At 43.6% G+C, this 13,000-nt stretch overlaps 1 protein-coding gene across 4 annotated transcripts in view; it reads right to left on the bottom strand.

The window, feature by feature from the left end:
* The window catches only part of elk3 (ETS transcription factor ELK3), a 39,359-nt gene that overhangs the window by 7,804 nt on the left and 18,555 nt on the right, over nt 1-13,000 (bottom strand). For 2 of the 4 annotated variants that reach the window (XM_059987828.1, XM_059987827.1), the window contains exons 3-4: nt 6,939-7,736; nt 410-532 (exon numbers count right to left, since the gene is read on the bottom strand). In XM_059987828.1, coding sequence (XP_059843811.1) covers nt 410-532; nt 6,939-7,736 — 921 coding nt within the window. The remainder of the gene's footprint in view (nt 1-409; nt 533-6,938; nt 7,737-13,000) is intronic. The other 2 variants (XM_059987829.1, XM_059987830.1) reach the window with 2 other exon arrangements.

Raw genomic sequence — 13,000 nt, 5'->3', positions numbered from 1 at the left:
AAGCTTTTTTTTAAAAAAAACATGGAAAGTGGTGCGTGTGTGGAATGTTCTGGTAGCAGTGGTAGTAGAGGAAAATGAATTAGTGACATTAAAGAAACTCTTACACAGGCATATGGATGATAGAAAAATAGAGGGCTATGTAGGAGGGAAAGGTTAGATTGGTCTTAGAGCAAGTTAAAAGGTTGGCTGAAGGGCCTGTATAGGCTTGTGCTATAGTGTTTTATGTTCAAATTAAGGGAATAAGAGCACAAGGTTGGAATCCACTCCCTTCGAAGAAAGTTCACAACAAACCATACAAAAAAGCTGTAATCATCAACTATTGACATCATAATAAAAAAATTAAGGTTACTGTGTCCAATAAACAGCCACATGATGGACATCATCTGCCCTGGTATTAATAAGCACATACCTGAAATAGGGAGCCTGGCCCCTGTAACCTGGCAGGACTCAAGGGGGCGACTGGACTTAGTGTACTCCAGAAGTGAATGCTGGAGAGTAGGGGGCTCGGTGTCAACAGAATCCCACTTGGTGTCTGTAAGTGTGACAAAATTGGTAATCAGACAGGTTAATGAGCTGCTCCTAACATTGGCAGCATCTTGCTCCAGCCTACAGAGACACTGGCCTGAGCACAAATATTGGTAACTGGTTTACTATTGTCACATGTGACAAAGCCAGCCAGGCAGATTACCCCATACACGAGCTCCATATTGGCTGGCATTAACATAGTTGAGGTACTTGTTGAAGCTGGTGGATGGAGTGTTCCATCACACTCAATTTATGCCTTGCAGACACTTGGACAGGCAAGAAGTTTCCTTGTAGACAATTGTCAAGAAGTGTGTCACTCAAAAAACAGAAGAGCCAGTGACTGACTCCAGGAAGGGGGGAACGGTGCACACGCTCCTGTTTACATCAATGGTGTTGAGGTTGAGAGCTTCAAGTTCCTGGGAGTGAACATCACCAATAGCCTGTTCTGGTCCAACCAAGTTGACACTGTGGCCAAGAAAACCCATTAATATCTCTATTACTTCAGGAGAATCAAGAAATTTGGCACGTTCCCATTGACCCTCACCAATTTTTATCAATGTACCATAGAAAGCATCCTATCTGGTTGTATCACAGCTTGGTGTGGCCACTGCTCAGCCTACGGCCACAAGAAACAGCACAGAGTTGTAAAAACAGCTCAGCACATCATCGAAACCAGCCTCCCCCCTTTATAGACTCTGTCTATACCTTTCACTGCTCAGAGAAGCAGTCAACATAATCAAAGATCCCACTCACACCGACATTCTCTCTTCTCCCCCATCCCATCAGGCAGAAGACTGGGAACCCTGAAAGCACATACCACCAGGCTCAAGGAAAACTTCTACCCTGCTGTTATAAGACTTTTGAGTTAATCTTTTGTACAATAAAATGGACTCTTAACCTTACAATCAGACAGCATGAGCTGCCTTAACGACTATCCATCAGAAGCACTCTCAAGGGCATCAATCAATTCACCAAGCGGGGTGAGCTACCTTAATGACTGTCGCCCAGTAGCACTCACGTCTACGGAGATGAAATGCTTTGAGAGATTGGTCACGGCTAGAATCAACATATCTCAGGAAGAATCTTGATCCACTGCAATTTGCCTATCGCCACAATCAGTCTACACCAGACATGATCTCAATGATACTCCACTTGGTCTTGGATCACCTGGACAATGCAAGTACCTATATCAAGATGCTGTTTATCAACTACAGCTCAGCATTTAACACTAGACTTCTACAGTCTTCATTGAAATGCTACAGAACCTAGGCCTCTGTCCCTCTTTCTGCAATTGGATCCTGGACTTCCTAACCAACAGACCGCAATCTGTGCAGATCTAAAATAACATCTCCACCTCACTGTCAATCAACACTGGTACACCACAGTGATGTATGCTTAGCCCACTGCTCTACTCTCTTCACCCATGATTGTGTGGCTAGGCACAGCTCAAATGCCATCTATAAATTCACTGTTGACACAACTACTATTGGAAGAATTTCAGATGGTGATGAAAGGGCGTATAAGAGCGAGATATACCAGTTAGTTGAATGGTGTTGCAGCAACAACCTTGTACTCAATGTCAGCAAGACCAAAGAGCTGACTGTGGACTTCAGGAAGGGTAAGACGAGGGAACACACACCAATCCTCATAGAGGGATCAAAAGTGGGGGGAGTGAGTACTTTCAAGGTCCTGGGTGTCAATATCTGAGGACCTAACCTGGACACAACATATTGACACAGTGATAAAGTAGGCAAGACAGCAGCTATAGTTCCTTAGGAATTTGAGATTTGATTTCAACTAAAACACTCAAAAACTTCTACCAATGTACCGTGGAGAGCACTCTGACTGGCTGCATCACCGTTTGGTATTGGGGTGGGGAGTGGGGGAATGCACAAGATCAAAAGTAGGTTGCAAAAACTTGTAAGATTAATCAGCTCCTTCATGGGAACTAGTTGCCATAGTATCTAAGGAGCGGTGCCTTAGGAAGGTGCCAGTCATCATTAAGCATCCCCACCACCCAGGCCATGCCCTTTTCTCACTGTTACCATCAGGTAGGAGGTACAGAAGCCTGAAGCACACACTCAGCGATTCAGGAACAGCTTCTTCCTCTCTGCCATCCAATTCCTAAATGGGCATTGAACCCATGAACACTAACTTACTACTTTTTATTATTTGTTTTTTTGCACTTAGTTTAACTTGATCTATTAAATAAATAGTGAAACCCTGATTTTACGTGGCCCAATTTAACGCAAATTTGGATATAACGTAATGAATCATTGGACTCCATGTCCCTGTCAATACATACCCCCTCTTCTCCAGCCTTGTGTCCCTTTTGCCAAATAACTTCCCAGCTCTTGGCTTCATCCCTCCCCCTCCTGTCTTCTCCTATCATTTCAGGTCTCTCCCTCCCCCTCCCACTTTCAAATCTCTTACTATCTCTTTTTTCCATTAGTCCTGAGGAAGGGTCTTGACCAGAGCTGCCTGGCCTGCTGCTTTCCACCAGCATTTTGTGAGAGTCATTGGATCTTTTTTTTTCCTCAAAATGGAACAAACTGCTAGAAAAAGAAAATCTTTTCCTGTGAAAGATAAGCTTCACACACTTGATGCGATCATGACTAAAAGTCAAACTCAAGTTGCACAAGACTTGAAGCCTATCTGGAAAGCCTGAACTGTAATTCATTTTTCAACTAAAAATTTTCACTTATCATGTGTAAAGTTAACAAATTACAGACACATGCCGGTGATATTAAACTGATTCTAACACTCTGCCTCATTATGATCTTGCAGCTTATGGTTTACCTGCACTGCACTTTCTTAGTAGCTGTTACACTTATTCTGATTTACCTTTACTCATCAATGCACTATGTAATGACCTGATCTTTATGAAGAATATGCAAGACAAACACTTCACTGTGGATCAGTACATGTGACAGTAATAAACCCAGCCGCTGACTTACTCTAATGGTAATGGTATTAATGTCAGATTGAGTTACTGGTAAATGGTGATCAAAGGACGCTGGTGGTGGGTCTACATTAGACAAATGGCTGTTGAGAAAGATGGTACATGGGCTTAATTGCCAGCAATCCCAAGATTCAGTGTGTTCCATTATATATTGGAAAATAGCAAATGCACATTCTTTATTCAAAAACATAGAAAGCAGGAAAGGCTAAGTGAGCGAGCTTAATATGAAACATCCTTCCTTTTAACAGCAGGATGCTTAGAAAGAGTCAAAGTTGCCCCAGACAGAGGTGTGTTATTGAAAGGGAAGTCATATTTGATCAATTTATTGGAGCCAGGAAATGATACGCCAAAGAGTCAGTAGTGGGTAAATTATTGGAAGGTATTCTATGGGACTGGAAATATAAATATTTGGATAGACAGGGTCTGATTGGGAGTCAATTTCCTAACTGAATTTTTTGAGGATGTGACTAAACACATTAATGGAGGAAGAGCAGTAGATGTAGTGTATATGGATTTCAGCAAGGTAATTGATAAGGTACTCCATGTAAGGCTTATTGAGGAACTAAGAAGGCATGGGATCCAAGGGGACATTGCTTTATGGATCCAGAACTGGCTTGCCCACAGAAGGCAAAGAGTGGTTGTAGATGGGTCATATTCTACATGGAGGTCGGTGACCAGTGGTATGCCTCAGGAATCGGTTCTGGGACCCCTACTTTTCGTGATTTTTATAAATAGCCTGGATGAGGAAGTGCAGGGATGAGTTAGTAAGTTTGCTGATGACACAAAGGTGTTGTGGATAGTGTGGAGGGCTGTCAGAGGTTACAGTGGGACATTGATAAGATGCAAAACTGGATTGAGAAGTGGCAAATGGAGTTCAACCCAGTTAAGTGTGAGGTGGTTCATTTTGGTAGGTCAAATATAATGACAGAATATAGTATTGACGGTAAAACTCTTGGCAGTGTGGAGGATCAGAGGGATCTTGGGGTCCGAGTCCATAGGACACGTAAAGATGCTGCGCGGGTTGACTCTGTGGTTAAGAAAGCATCTGGTGCATTGGCCTTCATCAATCGTGAGATTGAGTTTAGGAGTCGAGACTTAATGTTGCAGTTATGTAGGGCCCTGCTTAGACCCCACTTGGAGTACTGTGCTCAGTTCTGATCATCTCACTACAGGAAGAATGTGGAAACCATAGAAAGGGTGCAGAGGATATTTGCAGGACATTGCTGGATTGGGGAGCATGCCTTATGAAAATAGGTTGAGTGAACTTGGCTTCTTCTACTTGGAGCGACAGAGGATGAGAGGTGACCTGATAGAGGTGTATAGGATGATGAGAGGCATTGATCGTGTGGATAGTCAGAGTCTTTTCCCCAGGGCAGAAATGGAAGTAGGTACAGAGGAGATGTCGGGGTAAGTTGTTGTTACTGTTGTTGTTTGTTTGTTGTTGTTTTTTTTAATATATAAACGCAGAGAGTGGTGAGTGCGTGGAATCGGCTACCAGTGACGGTGGTGGAGGCAGATATAACCATATAACATATAACCATATAACAATCACAGCACGGAAACAGACTCCTGGATAGGGTACATGGAGCTTAGAAAAATAGAGGGCTATGGGTAACCCTAGGTAATTTCTAAGGTAAGGACATGTTCGGCACAGCTTTGTGGGCCGAAGGGCCTGTATCATGCTGTAAGTTTTCTATGTTTCTATAATTTCAACATTGAAGTGAAGTTTGAATAGGTACCTGGATGAGACGGGTATGGAAGTCTATGGCTCATGTGCAGTTCAATGGGACTAGACAGAATAACAGTCCAGTGCAGGCTAGATGGGCCAAAGGGCCTGTTTCTGTGCTCTATGATTGTGCTGTGAATAAGGTGAACCAGAAGCTACTTGATGAGATGTCTCGTCAAAGGTCATTGTGGAAAATGAAAGCTCACAGAGTATGCTTCCACAGGTCTGTGTGGACCACAGGCTAACAGGAAGCAGAGAGCAAGCATCATTTTTTTTAAAATTCCAGTTGGTAATATGTAACAAGTGGTGTAATACAGAGAGGAATTCTGGGGTCTCAATATGTTGCAATTTATAAAAATAACTTGCATGAAGGCACTGAAGGAATGGCTGTTAAAATTGCTGATGACCCAGGAGGAAATTAAATGGTGGAGATGTAAAGCTAGGTTAAATGAATGGGCATAGATCTAGCTAATGTGTAAAAAGTGTGAAACTGTCAGTTTTGGCAGGAAAAGTGGAAGTAATTTAAATGGCGAGGAACTGTAAAGCCAAGAGATGCACAAAAAGGATGCCATACACACGTAGAGCAAGAAATCAGGAAAAGCTAGCTGATTGGTCAGTGCTGGAGTGACTGAAGACAAAAGAAAGGAAGTTTTGTTTCCATCATCCAGGGCACTTGAACAGGGTGCAGTGTTGGTCTTCTCTCCTGAGGATGGAAACACACCATAAGCAGTTCACTGGACCAGTAACTGCAATATGTGGTCTGCCTCATGAGGAAAGGGTAGGCAGACTGGTTACGTACACCCTGGGATTCAGCCAGAGGTGACAGGACTGAAATGTGCAAGATCCTGAAGGGTCCTGACAGGGTGGATGTGAAGAGGATATTTCCTCTTCAGGGGAGGATCCTGAACTTGGGTGATAACATTTAAAAATAACAGTATCATTTAAGACAGACAAGGTGATAAGGGGATCACGGTAGTGTAGCGGTTAGTGTAATGCTATTGTAGAGCCTGCAATCTGAGTTCAATTCCCACCACTGTCTGTAAGGAGTTTGTACATTCTCCCCACGACTGCATGGGTTGCCTCCACGTGCTCTGGTTTCCTCCCACATCCCACAGACATACAGGTTATTCGGTTAATTGGTCACATGGGTGTAAGTGGATGGCACAGGTTTGTTGGGCTCGAAGGGTCTGTTGCTGTCCTGTATCTATCAATATGCAATCGATAAATTAATAAATAATAGATATATTTGGAAGAAAAATGTCTTCTCTCTCAGTCAGCTCTGCAGGATATCCATGAACAATTGAACTGGTTGTACACAAAAGTGATTATATATCATCCTAAACTCTCACTCTCCCACCCTGGAGGCCAAAAGCAGTGGGAAACAGGGCCAAGAAATGAAGCAGTGGGAACGTTGTGTCTGAGGCAGGTGAGAGTGCAGACAGGAGGGAGCTCTGTCCTACATCTAACACCATTCTCAGCAACCTGTCTGAGTCCCTCTGCTCCTGGAACCACTATCCCAGAATCACAAACTACCAAGTGCAAACAAATGACAGAACATTTGCACACCCTTCTGAAGATGCACATTATTGAAAGTGGGGAAATAAAACCGCATGAAATGCTTCTATTTATATTGCCTTACCCTGGTTTTAAGGCAATGTACATGTGTGTATGATTATCAGATCTCCAGCTGGACATGTAATTTACCCATCGCACAATGTTACTGACCTGTGCAGTAAAAAAAGGAGTGAGAGACCCTGACGGAAGTGCTGGGCTATTGAGGGCAATCGAGCTGACATCGGTGTTAGTTATGACTAAAGAAGGAGCCGAAATCTCCAGGCCTTTGGGCTTCTTAGTCTTTGGAAGCTGGGGGTGTTTCTGGTCAGTGGGACAAGGGGATTTGGTTTTTGGGCCTGATGAGAGGTTCAGGGGTTGAACTGACTGTTCAGAATCATTGACATCAAGTTCAATAATGGGAGCCTCCTGGCATCCTGAGGAGGTGGCGGAGGTTGAGGATGACGATGCAGTGGCCGAATGAAGCAATGCTAAAGGTGACGATGCTTTGGAGGAGGCAGACGTGAAGAAGGTTGATGCAGCCATGGCTTCTGGAGGAGGAGACTGGGCAGGTGCTGCTGAGACAACTGGTACAGCAGCTGGTCTCTCACTCTTATTGGTTATGAACCGGATGACAGTCCGGACCTCCTCGGGTGTTGATTTCCTCGCCATCCGTTCCTCAGGCTTTTCCATTTTGATGGACTTGAAGAAGTGTGACCGCTTCTGCAGAGAGTTTATAGTGAAAGATGTGTACAAACCAGAGTGGATGTAGTCATTACGACTGGGACTTCTGCTGCTGGGTAACGGCATTTGTTGGTGCTTCCCACCCTCGGCAATGGACGGGGCCTCACTGTCCCTGAGCAAAATGTGTTCCCGACTGGAATCTGCAGCCAGGGAATCCATCTTTAAAATGTCCGGAAATGAGACAAATTTGTAAACAAATTTCTGTCCAATCACCTTCTTAATAATATTCTGCAGAAAAAGAAAAAGAAACACTTATTTGATTGCTAACCACATTGCATCACAGATATAACATACTGTAGATAGAACATTACAGCACAGTACAGGCCCTTTGGCCCATGACATTATTCCGATCTTTTAACTTTCTCCAAGATTGGTCTAACCCTTCCCTCCTACATAGCCCTCCATTTTTCTATCATCCGTGCCTATCATCTATTGTTTCTTAAATGTTCCTAATGCATCACACCTGGAAGTGTGTTCTATTCTGTATTAAAAAAAACCTACCTCTGACCTCCCTCCTCTACGTTCCTCCAATCACCATAAAATTATGCCCCTTTGTATTAGCTATTTCCCTCTGGGAAAAAATCTGTCTCTCATCATCCTGTACACCTCTATCAAGTCACCTCTCAGCCTTGGCTCCAGAGCTTGTTCAACCTCTCCTCATAAGGCATGCTCTCTAATCCAGACTGCATCCTAGTAAATCTCCTCTGCACCCTCTCTAAAGCTTCCATATCCTTCCTATAATGAGATGACCAGAACGGAACACAATATTCTAAGTGTTGTCTAACCAGGGTTTTATAGCAACATTACCTTGTGGCATCACTTGATGAATTTAATTTTAAATTAACAAGTAGATCATCATTGTTATCATGTGCTGAGTCATATGACCTGGATGATCATAGTCCATGACCATGATTGTTCTCAGCAAATTTTTCTACAGAAATGGTTTGCCACTGCCTTCTTCTTCTGGGCAGTGTCTTTACAAGACGGGTGACCCCAGCCATCGTCAATACTCTTCAGAGATGAACTGACTGGCGTCAGTGGTTGCTTTACCAGGACTTGTGATATGCACACACTGCTCCCATGGCTTCACATGACCCTGATTAGTTAGAGGTGGGGGGGGGGGGGGGGAAGAGAAGCCGGCGACCTGCTGGCAAGAGGAGGGAAGGAGCACCTTACACCCCCTCTGGAGTGTCAATTGTCTGGTTCTTCACCTAGAATTCCTCTGCTTAATGCAACTTGGCTAACATTCCCACCAAACGAGCGCCAATGCAACCAACAGAGAACTGCAAAAACCCCAGCTGGACATTACCAACAAGTTATTGTTTTGTCTTCTTTAATACATCTCAGAGACCAATACTCAGGACCTATACCAACATCTACTTACACTGACCTTCACCTTTCTTTGAGTAACAACATCCCTAACTTTTAAAAGTTTTCTATCCCACAGAAGTCCTGGAGAGATATTCTTGTACGAAGAATCTGGCCACCTGATATGACCTTTCTGCTGTCATGCGCTCCCCAGGGCAGACACAATAGCTCCAGCTCTACTGATCTAAACCAATTTATGGACACATAAGATTGTTCCCAAGTGTGAACGATGGAGAACAGAAAAGGGGAAGGGAATGTTAGGAATCACTGTGTGCAAGGGTTTTATTGAAAAAAGACCATGACCTTGAAGGATGGGCACCCTTAGTCCAGGCATACATCATAACTACCATAAGAAATTAGTGCCAATTTAGTACAGGTGTTGTTTGTTACAAGGTCTAATGTTGGCCCGGCTTAAGTATTCTTCTGAGCACTGGCCAATTTTAACCATCTGAGGTATTCCAGTTACTTGCCTTAAAGAAGCTATAAAGACCCAAGCGAAACATAGAAATTATTAACCTTGCAACAGACTGAAAACCCATTAACCAACTCTTCTTGCATTTCACACATCAGGTTAGGCAGTATCTATGGAAGGGAATAAATAGTTGACGTTTCAGGCTGAGACCTTTCATCAGGACTAGAAAGGAAAGGGGAAGAAGCCAGAATATTAAAAAAAGGGCGGAGGGAGGAGAAAGAGCACAAGCTGACAGGGATAAGTTAGTCCAACTTTACCTCCCCTCCCTACCTTTTTATAACAGCTAAATCCTTTCTTCCTTTCCACTCTTGAATGTCTCAGCCCAAAATGAGTACTGCTCATTTCACTCTATATGTGCTGAGTTCCTCCAGCATCTTGTATGCGTTGATCAGATATCCAGCATGTGCAGTCTCTCATGTCTCCCTTCTGACATTTACCACTGGATTCACAGAGTATAGACATCGCAGGACCTGTCTGGCCCCCTCACAAAACTGCAGTGCCATTGGTGACATGTCCACTACATGCTGGACTGCACCAGTGAGGACCAGCTTGTAAAGGAGATTCCTAGCTCTTTACGTGGACCATTGAAATGCAACCCATATCACTGGACCAGTTCCATATCTTTTGTAGAAGATGGATAAAGTCATTCTCAAGTTTAACAAATAATCAGTCTGACAAATACCCATGCAAATTAAATTCATATGTAAAGAAAATCAGGATACTTAGACAATACACATAGGATTATTAAGATTCATGTTGCCTTACGAGAATAGGTTGAGTGAACTTGGCCTTCTCTCCTCGGAGCAACAGAGGATGAGAGGTGACCTGACAGAGGTGTACAAGATGATGAGAGGCATTGATCGTGTGGATAGTCAGAGGCTTTTTTCTCCCAGGGCTGTAATGGCTAGCACAAGAGAGCACAGTTAAGGTGCTTGGAAGTAGGTACAGAGGAGATGTCAGGGGTAAGTTGTTTTCGTTTTTGTTTTGTTTTGTTTTTTTAACACAGAGAGTGGTGAGTGCGTGGAATGGGTTGCCGGCGATGGTGGTGGAGGCAGATACAATGAGTCTTTTAAGAGATTCCTAGATAGGTAAATGGAGCTTAAAAAAAAGATAGAGGGCAATGGGTAACTGTAGGTAATTTCTAAATTGAGTACATGTTCGGCACAGCATCGCGGGCCGAAGGGCCTGTATTGTGCTGTACTTTTTCTATGTTTTTCTATGTTTCCATTATCCTTCCCTCCATTAGCTGCTCACTACAACTTTGCCCCCAACACTTATTAGAACAGGACGTGGCAGCTTTGTCGATTGTCTGGGGAGGAGTTTTACTTCTATCTTTCCCAGCACACAGACTTTGTTAACCAGGGCTTCACAATGCAGGGACATCTCTAAACAGGCAGTCCAGGAACCCCATTGGACGAGTAGGGAAGAGAAAGGACTGATGATGAAAAGCAAGCAGTTTTGGTGTTTCACAGTACGTCTTCCCCCGAACAGCCTGTTGTAATTCTACACTGGTGTCATAGAGAGCATCCTCCCATCAGTCATTACTGTCTGGCTTGGTACAGCATCCTCTCATACTACATGAAAACCACTGAGAATTGGCAGGTCAGTGGAGAAGGTCGTTGGCTGTAGTCTGGACTTCTGTATCAAGAAGGACAAAAGGGAGGAAAATCATTGCAGACACTATGCACCCAGCAAATTGCATTTTCCAAAAGCTCCCTTCTGGAAAATACTATAAAGCTATTAAAACAAAAAATTTGTGTAACCTTAAAAGTTCCCATCAGCCCCCCTCTTCCAAAATCTGGTTCCACCTGTTACCTGTCAGCCCCCACCATACCTCTGTCTCTCCTTTTACACACAGGCCATCTTCTCTCTGCACTTTCAGTCCTGTTGCAGGGTCTCTACCTGAAACTTCAACCACCCTCTACCTGCTGAATTCCTCCAGCAGTTTGTTTTTGCTCCCAGAGGCTTCCACCCACCTCAGGTGCATATTGCAATCAAACTACCTTCTCTTTGGTAATCTGTTCTCAACCCATTCTAATAAAGATCCACTCCTGAAACATCAAGCAGCCTCCACTTCAGCCTGAGTGCAGTGGGAATATTATATTTAAATAACCGCTGACTCTTTACCTCAATCGACCTCGTTTTTATCTTGCACTTTATTGTTTACCTGCACAGCACTTTCTCTGCAGCTGTTACATCACCTCATTTTAGGAAGGACGTGGAAGCTTTAGAGAGAGTGCAGAGGAGATTTACCAGGATGCTGCCTGCATTGGAGAGCATGTCTCATGAGGATAGATTGAGCGAGCTTGGGCTTTTCTCTTTGGAGTATAGGACGACGAGAGATGACTTGACAGAGGCGTACATGATAAGGGGCATAGATTGAATGGATATGCTGACTTCTTCCCTGCAACATAAATAGCTAATATGAGGGGGCATAAGGTTATTGGAGGAAAATATGGGGGGGGGTGGATATCAAAAGTAAGTTTTTGTTTATACAGAGAATAGTGAATACGTGAAAAGCTCTGCTGAGGTGGTGGTAGACACAGATACAATACATTTAAGAAACTACTAGATAGGCACATAGACAATAGAAAAATGGAGGACTGTGTAGGAGGGAAGGATTAGAGTGGGTTAAAAGGTTGGCACAACATCATTGACCAAAGGGCCTGTACTGTGCTGTAATGTTCTATGTCTACATACACTTTTTTTGTATTGTTATTATTATACCTCAATACATGGTGTAATAATCTGATCTATAGGAACAGTACACAGGACAAGCTTTTCACATGTGACAATAATAAACTAATTCCAATTTCATTTAGTTTATGTACTGAACTTCCAAGTTCAACTTTTTCATTAAGCTATACACATGAAGACAACTAAATGAAACAGCTTTCCTCCAGGGCAAAAGGTAGAAACAGAGTACCAATAGTCACACACAGCACATACAAAAGCAGTAAAACAGTCAAAAAGATTTTAAATAAATAAATAAATATCCAGCTGTCCTGTTGCCATTTTCTCTGCCAGCTCCTCATGAAGCACTACTACAGCCACAGGTGAATACAACCCACCAAGTGAACACCAGAGGGCAGCACTGACAGGAGGGGCCAGCCCACAGCACAGCGTGAATGCCTGCCGCGCCACCTCCGGTGTCACTCCCCAAGCTGCTGCAACAGGCAATCCCATGTCGCGAGGGCCAGATCGATGCAATAACCAAGGCCATGCAGCTCCCCCACTAGCAGTCTCTCCAATGAACCAGACTTGCAGTATTCTACATTCCAATGTAATCATAAGACCCTGTTGGACAAGAAAAATGTCTACAAATACAAACAAGACACTAATTTGCACCGATTGGACTGCACACCACCTCTGACACCTTCCTCCTTAGATTGCTGTAGCACGTAGCAATACAGTACATAGCAAATCCAGCTCCACCGCTATCGAGAAACTCACTGATGGGGTAGACCGGCAGTACTGGGTGTTCTTAATACCCAGTAGTGTCTTGCAATCAAAAAACAAAGGATGAACAATTAGACCTTTGTTTGTACCCAGAGAGGCCACTGTGACTGAAGACGTGGCCAGCTTACTTGAAAGTATCTCAAAGGACAGTTAACATAACAAGCAACACCGAGCCATCAGAAATAATGGAGCA

The sequence above is a fragment of the Hypanus sabinus genome, chromosome 13 (assembly GCF_030144855.1).
Source record: "Hypanus sabinus isolate sHypSab1 chromosome 13, sHypSab1.hap1, whole genome shotgun sequence".
Taxonomy (NCBI): Eukaryota; Metazoa; Chordata; class Chondrichthyes; order Myliobatiformes; family Dasyatidae; genus Hypanus; species Hypanus sabinus.
Note: the sequence above shows the minus strand (reverse complement) of the source record. Positions and strands in the feature narration are given on the sequence as shown.